At 41.9% G+C, this 18,688-nt stretch overlaps 1 protein-coding gene across 1 annotated transcript; it reads right to left on the reverse strand.

Moving 5' to 3' along the window:
• Positions 1-758: 758 nt before the first annotated feature.
• Positions 759-10,324, reverse strand: LOC144060764 (protein FAM171B-like). The gene is made up of 8 exons (XM_077580597.1): positions 10,023-10,324; positions 6,202-6,435; positions 6,039-6,131; positions 5,770-5,928; positions 4,634-4,804; positions 4,328-4,444; positions 4,129-4,252; positions 759-3,270 (listed from the first exon to the last, which is right to left on the reverse strand). The coding sequence occupies exons 1-8, from the start codon at positions 10,279-10,281 to the stop codon at positions 2,412-2,414; spliced, it is 2,016 nt and encodes a 671-aa protein (XP_077436723.1). The 5' UTR covers positions 10,282-10,324; the 3' UTR covers positions 759-2,411.
• Positions 10,325-18,688: the final 8,364 nt, after the last annotated feature.

Raw genomic sequence — 18,688 nt, forward strand, 5'->3', positions numbered from 1 at the left:
TTCCAAGCACCCTCTTGGAAAGGCCTTCGAAATGTTACAGGTGTCCAACTTACTGTATTTTCAGTTACTTCCAATTGATGTACGAGTAAGTTATTCATTTCCAAAATACTAGTACAGTCTTCCAAACAGGTGGAATATTCAATGTTGCTAATTGAGCTAAAGCTAGTGCGCTAGCGAGAGCCTATCCCAGCTGAGAAATGGAAGGTTGCACCCTGAACCGCTCTCCGGGTCACAGAGCACAAATTGACAAATAGCACACTCACATCCTATGTGAAACAGTACTGGGATGTGGGAGGAAGCTCAAGTACCCCAACGGGAACATGCAAACATCACACTGGAAGGCCTGAACTGAACCAGGATTCAAACCCAGAACCCGTCGACTGCGGGGCAGACTTGCTGACTGTTCATCCGACATGTCTCCAACTTGAACATGTAGTGCAAATTTTGTGCGTGATCTTTTCATAGATGACATCAAGAGAGCAAATATGGGTGTTTAGATGTGAGTGGTTGGTCTCACATGAGACAACATCTGACCCAGAAACAAGCCTTGTGCAAGTCTGCCCTCTAGTGGAGATTCCCCGCCAACACGCATTCAAATCCACTGGAGACAATACTGACAAAATACCACGTTGCTGCAGCAGGATGAACTTGTAGTAGCAACTAATTACCGCGAAACAAACAGAACTTTAATTGCATAAATTTAGTTTATTCAGATTTAAAAAAAAAAAAAAAAAAAGTAAAATCAGACAATGAGCTCATTTGCATTGTGAAATTGTTCAGTTTATGAGATTAGATGTTAAATACAAGCAGAAACAACTCAGCATTTTTATGTTATTGTTTTAGGGTTTTTGGAAAGGGCGGAGTCCACTGTGCTAAACACAAATTGACATAATTACAAAAACATGCTTATTTTTGATGATCTGGTCGCAATTATGTTCAATATGCGCATAAACGCAATCAAAAGTGGAGCTCAAAAGCAACTCATGCAAAAAATGTTTTTAATGCAATCACGTTAGCGTTCAGGCACACGCCAGCAGAAACGACACGCGAGGGGATCAACTCCACATTACAAGTAGGTGAACCTCTTCAAATGTTTTTATTCATGCTTATGAAGTAACTGTGAACCACACGGCGCATGCACAGAAGCGACGACGACAAAATATTTTGGGCAGAACAATTGGCAACGCAAATGAGTCAGCGGCTACATTTAGGACATGCAGTCAATAAGCCTTTCAAAACACGGACATTGGCAATGTTCGGGTTTGTTTGATTTGAAAATGTCACAGTGTGTACGTAAACGCATTTGCATACGTGTATATAAAGCCGTGCGTCTGGCATGCAAAACGCAACCCAGTGGAATGACACAAGCAGAGGTCAACAGAGGTCAACAAACATGGCAACGCAGCACAGCAGGAGGACGACGACTTTGTGTGGCGAGCGGCATGAATCGAATGTCTTCTATTGAGCGTAGAAAGGTCAAAGTGCAAACCATGTCTGTTTGCGTCATGATGTTGTCAGATATGGGAGGTTCAACTGTGTCCGCTCGCGCATGTAAACGAGTTGTCCCCATTGTTTCACAAACCCGCAACTTTCACCTTAACCCGAATATTGACTGCATGTAAACGTAGTCATTGTCAGTGGCATAAAAAGTTTGTCAATCCAACATTGGCCATCTGTCTAACGTAAGATTGATTAGACTAGTATCGAGGGTCTTTTTTTGTTACAATTGATGGGTGGTTTTTTTTCCCTTCCCCGAAAGATTTTAAATGTGAGTTGTTCATTCAAAATAAACTAGGATCTTAAAACATCGGAGGGAATGAATCTAATGTATGTGTAATTGATTTAAGATGAAATTTAAATGAGTGACTGTTAACTCATTCAGATGCAGCCATTTTCACCGAAGCAACCCCCTTCGCTCCCGGTTGTTTGACTGATGTTGCAAGGCCCACATAATATTCTGTTATATTCCTATAAAAACATGGAACCTACCGAGAGAAAGATGTTTGTATCCGTTTCTGTTTTGCAACAATTAGCGTTAGAAGTTTCATCATTATTCACAATTCTGTTTAAAACACTGTGGAAAAGAGCTCTTTGCAACATGGCCCTAGTTGATCTCTTATACCCATATACCGTTTTTTTGTAATAACTACCATTGCTTCAAGCGTCCTCTTCAGTTCAGTGGCTGCATCAAAGCCCTCTGTATGCGCTAGCATAAAAAAACAACATATAAAAACGTTTTTGGGACCATGGTAATATATAAAATCGAATGTATTTAAATGAGTTAAATTGCAGAGTCAGCTGGAATGCAGATTATTATTATTATTATTTTGAACTCAACCTCTAACAGTCCATAATTGCATCTGCTGCTGTTCCACTTCAAGCCCTGCAGACTTGAAGGCACGTCGTTGATTTCACTGCGACGTATGTTTGCTGCTGGACGACCTCTTGACAAACGTGGCGGTGCGTTCCAAAGTGACGGATCTCCTACCGGCCGTCTGGTTCATCTCGATCATATCCACGCCCGAATCCAAACTGGTTTCTTGACTTCCCGCTGCTCTTCTCCTGCGCTGTTGCTCCGCTACGGCGTAATGGATCTCGGCCGCCGGTTTGCCCTCGAGACTGACAAACCAGGCCCGGGAAGGCTGCGATGAGGGCACTCGGGAAAGTTCTGTCGCAGCGTCCATCGAGTGTCGACTGGTCCTCATTTTATTTAATGTTTCTGGAACTGACGCCGATTCGAGAAGACCATACTGGGCTCTGCTTGTCGGTACCAGAGCGTTTTCCAAGTTGTCGACGTGTCCTTCGGTAGATCCTCCCCGCTTGTGAGTGGCAGTTGAGTCTTGTGACGCATTTGTGTTGCTTTCTTCACTCAGTTTCTCAGTGTGTATTGGCTTAGTCCAGTGGGGCTTCTGCGCTTGGTCTTCCGCTTGGAAAAATGCGGACGCATGCAGAATGGCAACAGGCTGGTTGTAAAATATCAGAGAGTCTGTCAGAGATGCCGGACCTCGTATCAGCTCCGTCGTATCGCTCGAAGGAATTGCAGCATTGAGTTGAGCATCGGCGGCCAACGGATTGGGATTGGCTATAATATTGCCGTTGTAAATAGATAGGCTGACATTGTGTTGCTCATCTCTTCTTTCGCCAAACAAGTGCTTGAGGCCATGCTGAGATTGAGAAGATCCGACAATGTCTTTGTTGCTGCCGGTCCAGGTGGATTGGTCTTTTCTGGTCAGTGGTAGCATGTGCGTCACCTTAGTTTGCCTCACAGAGCTTTGAGAGAAGAGAGACGAGACTTTAGGCTTTGAAACTCTCATCGTTGGAAAAGACTGTCGAGTCAACCCCAAGCAAAACGTTGTCTGTGAGCCGTTCTGAGATTTCCAAATAGTGCTGTCACAAGCTGGCTCATTTACATAATAACATCCGATGTTACGTTCTTCCATAGAATACATTTGATCTAAATATAATTATACGGGGCGCTGGTTGGGAAAATGACGGCCCCAAAAAAGGCACTCGACTTTTTTGTTGTTGAAAGTATGGTGAGTTGTTTAGTTGCGTTTCTATGCCCACGACTAGAAAGCCTGCCTGTGCCAAGACCTGCCGACTTTCAAAGTCGATCATGGCACAGAAATGACAAATACACAGAGCAGAATTTGATTTTGTTGGATGTGTTAGCTAACAGCGTTTTCATTTGATAAGAGGCACATACAGTGAGGGCTGGAATGGCACGAAAAAAATACAAATAAAATTGGCCCTGGCATTTTGACTTCTGCCCACCGGCCCGGCCCGGCCCTACTCCGGACCATACCCGTCTAACGCATTGTTCTGCCACTGATATTTCGACTGATGTTGGTTCAGCTTGCTTTCTATATTTGAAACGGATTCATGGACTAGTCCCTCTAAATTGTGGGCCCGTCCGTCTCTTCGGGTAAAATGAAGGGAAATAATCACTAAAAAGCACTGCATCGTCCCCAAAAGTTCTCGATTACTCCGTAAAGTTGCTGACCACCAGCAAACTAATTGACGAGTGTCAAGCGGACTGTATAAAGATTTTTTTCGAACGCATTTTTTTAGATTTGGCCCGGATCCACCCAATGACATGATAACCGTGCGGACACTAGCCTTCCTTACCTGTGACAATACAAGAAGCCAGCAAGAAGGAAGGCAACGATGCAAATGATTCCTCCAAGGACGACCATCAGGAAAGAGGAATGCTGGACAAAGAAGTCAGCCAGGATGTCACCTCCAAAGGCATCTAAAGAACACAGATTGAAGATGGAGAGGTATGAATTTCTTTTGGGTCAAAAATGTTCACCTGTGCCGTTTGTACCTGCAGGTGTTGGCACGGGTGCAGCAATCCAGTAACCGAGATGAGGAGCGCTGAATGTCCAACTCAGTTTTCTACCTTCTGACACCACCGTCCCTAATCCCCGTCTCATCCAGCCACCTGAGTGACAAGAGTCGTAATATCACCAAAGTGGCCGTTCAACACTTACAAGACGAGGCAAAGGAACTTGAGATGAACGATTTCCTAGTCGGGGTTACCTGTTGAGATCAAATGCAAACCACATCGGACAAGATCAAGTCAAGTATGAAGTGATCTTCTTGAGCGCGTGTTTGATCGTGTTTGACCCACCAGCGGTGCGGTTATATAACCAAGCTGGAACTGCGTTTGAAGACTGTAGTCCGCAGTTGTCGGGGAGAGTTAGGCTGATCTTTACGGGTCCGCCGATGTGCAGCTCCGTGTCTCCGTTGAACAGGCGCACGCTAACGGCCGCCACCGGATTCAACTCCATGCTGATGTATCCTTGGGAAGGGCAACGACACAGTTGAGTCATTAGGTCAAAGCATCCAAATTGTCCGGTCCGCAAAGACTATTGATATTTTTAACTCATTCACTGCCATTGACGGCTATAGACGTCAAAAATTCATTTAAACTATTTCTATTAGTTTAAAATTTTCCCCCACTTTTGTTAACAAGAGTATGAAAACCTAGAACAGATATATAATGTGTGATTAATCGTGAGTTAAGTCATGCGATTAATTATGATTAAAAATAGTATTCGCATGACGCCCCTAATTTTTTAATCTTTTCTTTAAAAAAATTTTTAAAAAAATTATTATTATTTTTTAAAAATTAAAAAATCAGGGGCATCAGGCGATTAAAATTTGTAATCGTAATTATTCACATGATTTCACTAGTTCACTCACGATTAATCACACATTTTATATCTGTTCTAAATGCAAAAAAAAAAAAAATTCTAGGTTTTCATACTCTTGTTAACAAAAATGGAAAAAACTAAAGTAATAGAAATAGTTCAAATGAATTTTTGACGTCTATAGCCGTCAATGGCAGTGAATGAGTTAAGAGGAGGCTCAAGACATACTTTCTTAGTTTGGCATTTAAATCATCTTTTTAACCAATTTAATTTATTTTCTTTGTTTCCAGTTCCTTTTATCATATTGTCTTTTAGCTTTGTTTTTGCCTTTCATTCTGTTGTCTTTTAGCCTTTTTTTTCTTTTTGTCTTTTAGGGATGTTTCCTGGGTACCTTTCCTCACATGGTTTCTCTGTGCCCCGACATTTTTTGGGGGGGTTTGAGGTGTTGGGTGTTTTTTCTTTTTATTGTATTATGGATGACTTAATTGTTTATCACCTTGAGTTGCACTTGAATGCACGAAAGGCGCTATATAAATAAAGTTTGATTGATTGATTAATCGAATTGAAAACCACGCCCTTTTGTAACTTCCAAATTGCACGGATTCATGAAAACCTGTTGTGGTGCTCACGATGCCCACGGTCTTGAGAAAGTCTCCTTCCTCCAAAGGTGGCTTGGGGATGGTCAAGTAGGCTTTCAAAGATTTGACGTCGCTGCCCTGGGTCAGGTTGAGGAGCCTCTTCGGGAACTGGACAACGGGCTGTAATGAAGCATCTGCAAAGCAATCAATAAACAGATTCATCTCATTGCTCACTTTTATTGGTGTTTACGAAACAATCAAATGGCTTCAAACGGTTCTGACAATACAGGGAATGCTTGATTACCAGATGTTTTGTCAGTGATCAGGAAGGAGTCTTGAAAAAGCCAGATGTTTCCTTGTGTCAGACGGATTAGCGGCACGGTGACTGAGGAAAAGACTGAAACTTGCGTTAAATGCCATTCAACACCACAATTGGACTGATGCTAAATAGAGAATATGGATCTTACTTGGTGTTTTGATCGTTCTGTATGGAAGCAATGCGCAAATGTAGCCATCCCTGCAAGACACGACTGTGACAGATGAGCCGCTTTGAAAAGGCACTTGGAGCAGAACGCCGCCATCTTCCCCAGTAAGAACGGTCTTGGTCCGGGTGTAGTTGACGTAAAGATCCACCTCTGCCTGGCTCAGGTACTGACGAGTCAGCATGTCAGTGACCTGGACCTTCAGGTTGAAGTTTGATCCTGTGGGAGGGAACATATCGTCGCTAAGAAAATAGTAAGACCAAAGTGATTTATTTTCAACCGGGAGAGGAATGACTTATGAGAGTTTCGAGTTTGAAGGCAATTTTAAATGCCCCGCCCACGCAAAATGCCTAAAACTTAAATGTTTCACATTTTAGCGTCGTCCAACTGTCTGGTGGACGAGATTCCTGCTTAGTAGCAATCTGACAACATCTCATTATCATTGACCAAAAATGGCAGACTTCCTGTGTCTTTTCAGCAGAGGTGGCAAATCCAGGTCCAGAAAGGAAAAACCCTGCCACAGTTTGGGTTCATTCCCAGCTGCAAGCTAGCTAGCTCCCTAGTTAGCTCCCATGATTCTCGTTTACCAGCTAGGCTAGCTCTCGTGGTGCTCATTTACCTGCTAAGGAGCTATCTATCTAGGTAGCTAGCTAGCATCAATGGCTAAAGCCAAACTGTGGCAGGGTTTTCACTTTCTGGACCTGGATTTGCCACCTTTGCTTTTCAGGCATGTTTTTGACACTTTTTTGTGGGTCTACTCATGACAGACATATCAAATTATGTAAAACCGCCTTCAATTCAGTGAATTGAAGGCCCTCAAAATGGTGCAGTTTATTTTCAGCAGGCAGGAACTGCTGGCCTTCAAGTTAATGGAACTTCTATGACATTATTAATACTTATAACTAATGATTTCCCGATTCTCTACTCTGGAATATGTTAGTCATTCACTGAATGTTTCAAAATCGCATCTACTACTGTTTATATAATGCGTAAGCCTGAATTTGAGTATTTCTCGCAAAACGTTCATATCACACGACCCTAGTTTGACTTTTCCTAATGCCGCCCCACGTACAGCGGCCGGAGCTTTACAGGAACAGACAGGCCGCCTCGTTTACTCGTTTACATAACAGTCCAGCAAGCGCCAAAGGCCGTTAACGACATGATCCCGCATCGTGGCTCGGTCGCTCCCTCTCACGTGGAAACAAATTTCACACTCTCAGATATCAAAAGCGCTGGAGGCGGACAAGATGATGCTTGCTGCTTGTGGGTGTTCTGCCATAAACACGACTTGGCTCTTGAGGAGGGTCAATAAATGTGAAGTGGGGGTGTCTCGTGCCAGATTACAATAATCTCCCCCCATTTGGCCACGCGGCAAAGAGGTTTATGATGAGGATTGAAACGGGACATCGGAGGCCATCGATGTGGTTGAGAAAAATCTTGCGTATTTGCAGGGGAGAAACATCTTTTGAAAGCAAAACACTCAAGAAGGTGTATCAACATAATCCCACTATTAACCAGTAACCCAATTTCTTGTAGCCTGTTAAATAGAACACAATCATGATTGGTTGGTTCTGTGCATGCGACCACCAGACAGTCATAACAGATGGTCCTCCTGCGACTTATCCCTAAAAAAAAAAACACAAAAAAAACTCCCCCACCCTCACCCACTCCTGCTGACATAAACATGGGCAGCCTTGTTTGTGTCGGAATTAGGTCATCCATTCCGCAGAAAGAGTTAAACGCAAGCCAAAGCCAAATTTGTCTCAAGCGTAGGTGCAGTGGCTTCTTGCTGTTCTTCGACCTATTTGGGGACCTCAACATGCCCCAAAAAACTATTTTTGCAAATGCCTGCATCCCCAACGAGGGCTCGAGAACGCAAGTAGCACCCCCTAAAAGTAAAATAAATAAATAAAAGTAAATACATGTCATGTTCCATTATATGTTAGCATTAGGCAGGCAAAGTTGTGTGGTTGTTTCAAATACATGTGTAATTGTGTTTAAACTATTGACGCTAACTGTTAGCATGTAAATGGCATTTTACATTCTGTTCTAGCATTAAGCTAGCTGAAGATAAAGTTGTGTGGTTGTTTCAAATACATGTGTAAACTATTGATGCTAACTGTTAGCATGTAAATGACGTTTTTCATTGTATGTTAGAATTAAGCTATAGTAAGGCAAATTTGTGGGGTTGTTTTTAATACATTTGTACTTACTTTATCTTTGTTTTTTTGTAGGCCTACTTTAGTTTGATTAACCTGAGTGGGAGTTGCAATAAACTGTGTGAAGCCACCTTTTAAAAAAAAGTTCACTTTGTCCCAAACTGCTATTTGTTGTCAAGTTGAGTTTACTGCCACCATACAGTGCTTGAATCTTAAGTCAAAAAAAAATAAAAAATAAAATAAAAATCATACAAATGCCAATTGTATCTTGAAAAACTTTTTTGTTTGTTTGTATTTGTGCTTTGGTTGGCAGCATCTTGTGGCTTCTCGAGGCATTTCAGAAAGGGCACAGAAAACACAAATAGAAGACGTTTCCAGCACATTGCTTCCTTTTGTACAATTTCCATAGAAACTCTTGTGAGAATGGGCTGAGAGCCAAAGCAGGATGGAAAGCGAGGAGCGAGGCAAGGGGGCGGATTTGCATTTGGTGCACTTCCAAGTGCGAACGCGCTGGTCAACGCGGAGTGTGGGACTCATGTGATGACCACTGCACTCCAACCACACAGAATGAATTAGTCACCACACTGTCCAGAATGCGACCCCACTAAGTCTCATGAGAAGCATGCGTGTCCAGATCTGTATCTAAGAAAAACACTATTTATACTTGCACAAACAAGCACGTGACAAAAGGGCCCTCGATGTTCCAGTGTTTATGGACCGGCACAATCTTGACGTGTTGGCAAAAAAAGAAAAGGGGGAAAAAAAGTACACGTCCACAGAGAAATGTTGTTGATTGAGATGCACAAAATGTGCACAGATGGACAAATGTTTCCTCATGAGATGCCAGCAAAAAGCTCTCATTACTTGAACAAGTGTTCAAGCTTGCTCAAGTAATGAGAGCTTCTTAGCTCCAGATGGTCTCGCAGGCCTACTCAATCTGCACATCAGCACATTCGCTCTTCAAAATCGGGGGTGGAATTTAAACAATTCATGCTCATTTTTATATTTTGATTTAATTTATTAATTAACCTATTTTTTAATTTAAAATAATAATGGATTTTTTTGTGTGTGACAAATATTATATTTACAATGAATCAATTAACAATGGCAAGTTGTACTTTCTTTTTTCTTTTTACTGTAATTAACCAATTCTGGAAAACAGAGGCTTATTTATAACGGTTGATTAAAGAGATTGTAATTAAGCAAATTATTTAATCAAATGTTTTTATTTTACAATTCTTAAAATTGTATTTCCTTTACAATGTCCATCCATGTTTGTCATTATTTAATTATCAAAATAAATACAAATGAAAACATTGCAATACATGGTTTATTTAAAAAATAAAATAGTAGTTTTAAAATGCATTATTTATGAATAAATATAACTTGTTCAGTTTTTTTTTTACATTTTTATTCTTTATAATTAGGCAAATTAATACAAATAAAGACTTTTTTAATTGAACAATTTCATTCGTTTTTTTTTTGTGTGGTTGTTTGTTCTTTAAATGAATGAATATAAGCAATAAAACATGAATGACTGTATGTGTGTGTATAAATGCAACAAACAACTTAAGCACATATCATGTCAGTCGCTCACGTCGTGGATCCAAAGCCTAAAATGGAGTTTGTGTGTTGCTGCATACGAACCGGCCGAGAGATGCTGGACGACGACGACTGGCGACGGCGGTTCGGTGGAAAAGTTGCCCCCATCCTCATCGACATGCAGGCTCGGGGGTCTCGGCCCGGTTCCGGTGGGGGCGAACTCGCCCGACGCTTCGCTCTCGCATAAAAACAGCGCAGAGAGCAAAAACGACAGCAACATGTTTAGGAGGAAAAGAAGGTGAGGACAGAAAAAGCAAAAACTAACACGCACGCAGGCGCCATCAATAAGTTGTTGGTGGGGCATCCATTTTCCTTGCTGTCAGCCTTGTTGGGGGCGGAATGGGGGCGGGGGGGGGGCAAACTCCGCCCCTCGAGGCTGCGTGAGGACGCCTGTGTTTTGATTTCACCTTCATTCATTTTTCATACGGTTACCGTTTCTGTTCTGTGGCAGTTTGATTACATAATAAGCATGTTACGTCATTTTATTTCGTCCCATTACTAACGTTTTATTTAAGATGCTTATATTCATGCCATATTGTTATATAATATAAACAATATAATAATATTCACGGACATTAGCGTGGTTGAATAACAGAATTAGAACCCTAATTTAAAACCACGTAACAAAACCTAAAATCCAAATAAGTGACTTGCATCATCTTGTTTGCACCACAAGATGGCGACAGAGAAACTCAAACGTTAGCATTGGCACATTCTGGTTTTAATTGGAAGATTTAAATGGATATCTGTGGCTATATAAATACATATTACAGCAAGTAGCTCTGCATATCTGTGTATAATATACATGAATGCCACACGCCATCCCTTTCCATAGAAGCCAACGCGCTCTGGTGGCAATCGGGGGCGTTTGCTATCCGTCATTTCCACCCCCTCCGTTTGTAACGAGATCCACCTTTATGCCTACTCGTTTCTGTTCATTGTTCAAAGCGCTGTGATGTGAGATGTGGAAATTAAAGTCACGGTAAATCTTGCAATACTATTTCCAAACATCATATCCGGTTCCAGCTTCAGTAGCGGCACTTCAAACAGAGCCTCCTGGTTAAAGGGCAGCTTTCGGGCGGCGGGGTCACAATTCAGGCACTTCGGAATCGGTGGTTTCATTTCGATTGCAAAATAAGTGGACACGCACTCATAGAAATATTTGTTCCAACGGCAGGCCTTAAATCAATATGGGATGGCGCCCGCAAACACAAGACGAGAAAACAAAGCCCCAGACGGCCCTTTTGTTCCACTTGTCATCATTGATGGCGCATGCGTCATGATCACAGCGTCTTTTGTCAAGGTGAGCATTGTACGAAAATAACAAAAAACAGCTCGTTAAATCAGCCCAAACAGAAGAATGTTTAACAGGCGTGGCGTGGCTCAGTGATAGAGTGGTTGTGGCGCACCCGGGAGGTTGTGGGTTTGAGCAAGACACTTGTAACGATGGCCTTTCTCCACAGGTGCTCTTCTAGGAACTTCTTCAAGGAGGATAGAGAGGAAATGAAACCTTCAACTTTTTTGAAATAACAACTGTCAGCATTTATTCAATACACAACTAATTGCAATCACCTTTTACTCCGCCCCCCGCCCCAAAAAAATCCTTTGTTCTATTTTAGCCATTGGTTGAAACTATAACCTCAAAAAAATAAAATAAAATTCAGAGCTCTGAGAAAATAAACAAAATATTGTTCATCTACCCGGGTCGTGTGTTTTTATGGAGCCAACAATATTTCCATTTCTTATCTGTTCGATGAGAAGATTTGAACGCACGATGTCCTCACGGTTGGCGAGATGTTTAAATCAATTATAGCGTGCAATACGAATACATAACACCACACAGTAGTATGTAAAGCAGTTTTCTGGAACACATATTCAGGATAAAGTAAACTTAACATTGTCAGCGCAAATGTTCATAAATCCTCTGATTGTTTAAAAAAAAAAAATCATCTCTTCATAAATTCACCGTATTTTAATATTGGAATGAATTAACAAACTGTCAAATCTATTGAAAAAAATAAATAAAAATCTCAGTCCAGAGTCCCGACATCAGTTTCACGATAAACATGAAATTTGGTGGCGATGTGATGTCGATCAAAAAGTGTCAGGCTTCCGTGCCAGTAAAAAAGTCGTCTAATTGGGCTGGAAGAAATCCTTTCGGGTGAATTCTGAAAACGTACTCACAATATTAGCGGCTCCACTTTATGCTTCGTACTTGCTCAGGTGTCCAATGCACCGCGCCCACCTCAGAGCTGTGTCTAATATATGCAGCTAAACGAGACACCCGATTATCAACAATCAGCGGGATGCGGTGCAGTTCGACACCACTGAGAACTAAAACCGCAACGTCAAATCAAATTGAAATTGTTCATTTTAAAACGTGTCCGCCACCTCGTTAGATTCCAAATGCTGCCGTTTGCTTCGCATGGCTTTGCCGCCGCCCGCGCTGATCAAATTATTATTGGCGACAGCTCGCTAAAATCAATTGCCTATTTTGTCTGAGTCGCGGGAACGAGTCGTGACATTTTCCCGTGGGCCGTAACCATTACGTTCAAGCAATTACGTTTACGGAGAGGCCTTCAAAACATCCTCAGGGGCGACGGGGGGGGGAAACGGTCAACAAGAAGAGAAAGGGGAAAACTTTTTGGGCTGCAGTCATAATGTCACACACAAGCGAGACCTGTCGGTCCTGTAATCAAGTCCTCTGAAGCGTAGCTGGACGGACTGTCCCTCGTTAAAGCGTCAACGTGAAGGACTGCATCCATTTGATGCCGATCATCGCTTGGCCTGCTGAACTTACGGACTCAAGATGAAGCTAATAAAAGCGCATGTCCCGCTAAGTGCAAGTGGGGATCATTTGGGAGCTCAGTTTCTGTGAAATAAAGATCCGAGACGGCATGTCCAACCAAGCCTTGTCATCTTTCTATGTAAACACGGAAGACGTGTCTTTTGCTTCGCGCCGTTCCTTTTCAACTAGTAGCCGAGTCATGTACGTCAACCGAGACGCAATCATTGGGTCAAAGTTGAAAGAAAACTCATGGAACCATTTACACATTTTAAAACCTTCCCTTGCGCATACTTTACTCAGAGGTGGGTAGTAATGACTTACATTTACTCCATTACATTTATATGAGTAACTTTTTGGAAGAAAAAAAAACACACAATACTTTTTTTATTTATTATTATTCATTCGGCAGCCTTCCCAAGTCGACGTGTTTGTTTTTGTTTTTGCATGTGTGTGCGCGCGCGTGCATGCTTGTGTGTTTGTGTTTTTTAATTCACTTGAAACCTGTTATATATTCCAGACCCTTCACCTTAACTCAATTCCAACTGATTAGGGAGACCTCAAGAGACCAGAGGAATGACTAAAGGAAGGAAGGCGGATAGATGAAGCAGAGTGAGATCCACAAGCACCAGCTTCCACTGATTCAGCGACCAGTTGGAGAAGTAAATTCATGCATGAGAACAACCCCCCCCCCCCCCCCACACACACACACACACACACACGGCCCGCGCCCCAAGCCCAATGCAGCAGAACGGGGCACGGCAGGCCCACCCTGCACCCCACCGAGTATTCTTTTCAGCAGTACTTTTTTATTTGTACTTGAGTGATTTTTTTTTATGACTACTTTGGACTTTTGCTTGAGTAATATTATTTTTAAGTAAAGCTACTTTAACTTGAGTAAAAATTTTTGGCTACTCTACCCAACACCAAGTTTTAAGCCAAAGTCGTCGGCATTTCAGCGATGATGCAGCCTCAGGTGTTTTTAAAAAAAAATGTTATCTCCAAGTTGAGCCATGTGATTAGCGGGAGGGAGCCTGACCAGGGAGACCGACTGTGACTCACAAAACCACATCTGAAGATAACCCATGGATCCGAAAAACCAATTGCACAAGCAGTGCTGCAGTCTCCTTGTCTGATGGCAGTCGAATGAAATGGGCTATTAAAAAAAAAAAAAGGGGGAAAAAGTTGCGCTTCATTATCGTGATTCTTTTGAGTCCAAAAAGATGTGAGACCATAAACGTCAAAGGATCAGCAAAGAATATGAGAAAATGACGTTTATTGTTTACTGTTACGCCAGACAATTTGTAGGCCAAGGAATATATTTGGTGCGAAATGGAAATGTTCAAAACGATAGATGTCCTTTAGTTCGGCAAGCAGGTCATCTAAAAATAGCCTCTTTGCCCTGCTTTGTTAACAACATGTACGGCGTGGAGCTGATGCAGCCGCCATTAAAGCTCAGACGCGATTGGATGATGAACATCAAGATAAATCAATACTCTGTCAGAGCAACACGGAATAATCGCAGTCTGTCATTATCTTTTTCCTCTTGAGATTACGGCCCACTTTCACTGGCTTATCTCAAGTCAAGTCTGGCCCTTTTTATGGTTTAAGTCACGTTTACTTTTGTTTTTGCGTTATGTCTGCACATCATTTGGCAACCAAATGATGCATTTTTTTTTTAGCAAACTAACTCTTTGACTGCCAGACGTTTTCAGAAAAGGGATGCCGTGGGTGCCAGCCGATTTAAGCATTTTGACCGATCTTTCAAGGTCCACAGAAAATTATGTGTTTGGACTATGGAAACACACATACTACCAAATGAAAGATTGGACTCTCATCTTTCATCAGAAAAAAAGTTTGTTTCTACCTTATTCCGTTTTTCAGTAATCAACAATAGAAAATGGTTAGTTTCACCAAACAAACGTCTTTTAATGTCTTTGGCACTCCTCCATAGGATTTTACTAAACGTTATTTAACGTTTTTGGCAGTCAAAGAGTTAATCATTCAACGAGAACTATAGGGTCATTCCATGTTCAATCAGTGAGTCTATCGAAGCAGATTTGGATTTGAATGAAACTCGGTGTGCAGTTCTTATCGATAGTGATGGTGCAAAAATGAAATCTCACATTTTAGGTCAGTCGGAGAAGGGGTTTGCAAGGTACGGACCGCCCAATGTGGACATTATCAGCAAAAATGGCTGCCTTAATTCCTATGAGCCTTTAAATCTCTGGAACTACTGGGTCAGTGTTTGCAAAGCAGATATTGTTGGAAAGAGAATTCAAGGGAAGTCTTTTTGTTAGTGAAGCATTCGTCCAACAAGGGAGACTGTTTCCAAGTAGCCCCTCAGAATCCCAATTCCAATGAAGTATAACCACCATGTATAGCCCCAACCATTGGAATGGAAAAAAAATGCCAAATTTTCAAGATAAAAAGTCCAAATGACAAAAACGAATTCATATTATTTTAGCGAAAAACTCAGCCACAACGTCATATTTTTTTCCCGCTTGTATGTCATCTCGGATCTTTTGTACATAGAAGTTCGTGAATGCTTTCATTTGCGGCCCAGAGTTGTCTGAATGCGATGAACGTGATAGGAACGACCTCCCGAGCAGACAAAGGAAATTAGCAGCAGCCTGCTGCTATCTATCCACGCGGCGGCAGTTGGCCTTTGGGAATTCAAAAGCGCAGCAGTTGTTGTTGTTTTTCCTCCTCTCGGATGTCAAATGAATTCCACACGGGAATATTTTCTCAGATGGCCTGTGACGCGCGCCATTAGAGAGCAAGTCACAGTCCAAGCAGAGAAATGAATATTTGATGGCAAAATGGAGCCATTTGTGTGACGACTGTTCTCGCTCGTCCAGCCAAAGGTTTGACTGCTTTTCAATCGTCCTTTCTTGTAAGCGCATGCAAGACAATAAATAGCATTTCTTGTTTTCAGACAGCATTATTTAACGGGCTTTTACGGTGTGATGTGAAGCATTAAATGAGGCCATTCCTGCGTAACTCGAAACCTCTGTTGTGTCCAACAGCGTCAAAGGGAATAAATTCAGATTTGTGCATTTGATCACTTCACGGCAGAGCAAATGTTGTAAAGTCATTTCACAAGCAGTTTAGTTGTTGCTTACATTCAAGCTGGTTCCGTTTGTCCGTCCTAAGTGACATGGAAGTGACGAGCAACAAGGCCCGACAGGTGTCTCTAATTAGAGCGCCCGAATGATGTTGAGTGCTGTTCAGGAGCGGATGATGTGATATGACGAGGTATCGAAATTTCATATTGTGACGATCGTGAGCAAAATCATCAAATTTATCGGTGTGTCGCAATAATGAAATGAAAACAACACAGTATATTTTGTTTTAGCCAGCAAGAAATGATGAGCACACGAATGCCATGTTGGCACATTTATGTGATGATATCTAACGATCATTGCAGAGATTTTAAGTTGGTTTGATGTTAGTTTAGTCAAGGGTGGGGATTTTTTCTAATTTTAGCTCCTTATGTCAATTTTTTTTTTTTTTTTGGGCTCTCAACTAAAATAAAATGCATTAAAAACAAAAGGCTGTAAGACAAGATGTACTCAAAAGGCAGAACAAAATCCCAAATCACTGAATTAGAAGTCCAACGTTCATTAAACAAAGAAACAGTAAAAACAAAATGCTCAACACCAAAGACAGTAACAACAAAGCCTTGTGACAGCGACAACAATCAGCCAACAGAAAATGCAAGCAGGAAACTCAAGCCCCGTCCACACGAAAGCCACTTTCAATGTATCCTCCCAAGTTTCTTACCGTTCAGCTCGTCCGTCCACACAAATTCCGTCCGGACGCCGCCTAAATACAATCAAAGTGACGAGATGGAAAAAACACCTGGACAAGACATGAGGAGCTGGAGGAAGCTGATTGGCTGGTACAAGGAACAGAGCAGACGATCGAGGACGGGTGGAAATGATAACAAGTGGACAAAAAAAATGAGACCGAAAATGTAACAAAGCATGAAAGAAAACTAAATCAAATCAAAGCAGTCAACAAATAACAGATCATGACGCGAAGTGTGTTTCCGTCTGCAAAAAGTGGCAGATTGCAGGGTGGGCTCATAACAATGACGGAACGCTGTTAAGAGCACTTTGCACCGTCAATTACAAACACAAACAAACAAACATATCAAGCTTTGGACTCGCCGATTAGGAAATGAGCCGACACAAATAGAAAGAAACCACAAACATCTGGTTCGGAATCGAAAACTCACTGACAGCATTTTTAAGCATTTCATTTTTGTTGCATTTTGGATTTTCATCCTCAATCATTTCCAAGCAGATTGAAGGAAGAAAAAAAATATCAATCTCAGCACACTTCACACCTCTGGATAATCTGCGAGCATCGTTTTAAGAGCCGTCAGATAATCTGGCCTTTGCTGACATCGTCGGAAGAAAAGGTTTGGCTTGGTCCATTTTTGTGTGCGTACCTGGCTGCACTCTCGATTTTCACTTGCTACATAAAAACAGAAGTCAACACACAAACGAGTCTTCTAGTTAAAGTTGCGTATCACAGGTGGCGTTTCCGTCTCTGTCGTTGACTGATGCCCATATTTTACTTACCGTCAGCCGGTGCTTGATGATGCGAAGCCTGTAAAAAGTACACAGACTGAGAAGGACCGTCTGTACTGACGGTGACCCGGATCGACGGACCAAAACCTGCTTCAGTCTGTGTTCAGTCCGTGTCATTTTTTTTCAAGGCTTTGCGTCATTAAGCAAACGACGAAAATGTGGTCAATTATCATCGACGGCACGACGGAAGATACTTTGCCCCGCGTTGACATTTTTTGTCGTGTGCTGGAACACATTTGGGGTCAAACAAAAACAAAAACAAACAAAACACCAGCACCTATTTTGATGGCAGCCTTTTTTTCTTTTTTTAAAAACCTGTCGTAAAGAGAAAGGTTGGCGACAAGAACAGACAATTTCAAGAAAAACAGGAGACGGAATGTCTTTTTTTTTCTTGAAGGCACAACTCAAATGGACATTCTGAGGAGGAGGAGAGAGTCACGGGTCACCGATCTTCTTCTGAACAACAGCTACTGTTCTGAATCTCAACTGTTATTTAATAATGACAACAAGATTGGATTAGTTTTTTGCGAGATATTGATTCATTGATTCAGCCCAGACACAGCCAGACTTCATAAATTGAGTTTGAGACGCGTGTGTTACCTCATTTTCGCAGCTAAAATCTGCTGTGACTTGCAAGAAAATGTGACGTTGCATTAAAACAAAAATGCCTGCCAAGGGCAAAACAGCTCCCAAAAGGCAAATGGACAGCTTTGGAAAAGTAGTGAACTCAAAGGTGTCTTTCAAGCTGCAATGGAAGTGAACGGGAAAAGTTGCCCGGTGATTGACGGGCGTACCCCCCCGGCTTCTTTCCCAAAGTCAGCTGTGATAGCTTCCAGGACACAAATGAGGTCAACTGCTTTGGAAAATATGATGTGAATGGATGATAAATGGTGGATGTTTAACAGCAAAGTAGTTTTACAATCTCTGTGTTGGTCTTATTTTACCGCCACAATAAAAGCCGCTGCGAAGGCCACAGTTGTAAAAGTTAATATCCGAAGCTGTTTTAACGGTGGCGACAATCAGTCAGTCCGAACCGACAGTCTCAAAAAGACCACTGGGTGAAATACGTGAAGGGTGGAAGGATACATTCTTGTGTCAAAAGTGTAATGATGCAATATCATCGGACTAAATAAAAGCCGGTTGCGTTGAGCGAGGCTGCATTTTGGAAATCGAGTCTTTGCAGACTTACAGTCTTTCCCCTCCTGGCACAAATGGACATTTTGAAGAACAAAATTACTTTCCTATCAGAACATGATACGTATTCCATTTTTCTGGAACTCAACACCTAAATTATTTGCATTCTCTTCTTCAAAACGGGCACTACT

The sequence above is a fragment of the Vanacampus margaritifer genome, chromosome 11 (assembly GCF_051991255.1).
Source record: "Vanacampus margaritifer isolate UIUO_Vmar chromosome 11, RoL_Vmar_1.0, whole genome shotgun sequence".
NCBI lineage: Eukaryota > Metazoa > Chordata > Actinopteri > Syngnathiformes > Syngnathidae > Vanacampus > Vanacampus margaritifer.

Excerpts from the sequence above, each read along its gene's own strand:
- LOC144060764 (XM_077580597.1), bottom strand. The coding sequence starts at position 10,281 with ATGCCCCACCAACAACTTATTGATGGCGCCTGCGTGCGTGTTAGTTTT. Across the intron at positions 4,445-4,633 it reads GTTATATAACCGCACCGCTG|GTGGCTGGATGAGACGGGGA; the intron begins GTGGGTCAAACA and ends CTTGTCACTCAG. Across the intron at positions 3,271-4,128 it reads GGCTTCTTGTATTGTCACAG|CTCTGTGAGGCAAACTAAGG; the intron begins GTAAGGAAGGCT and ends CTTCTCTCAAAG.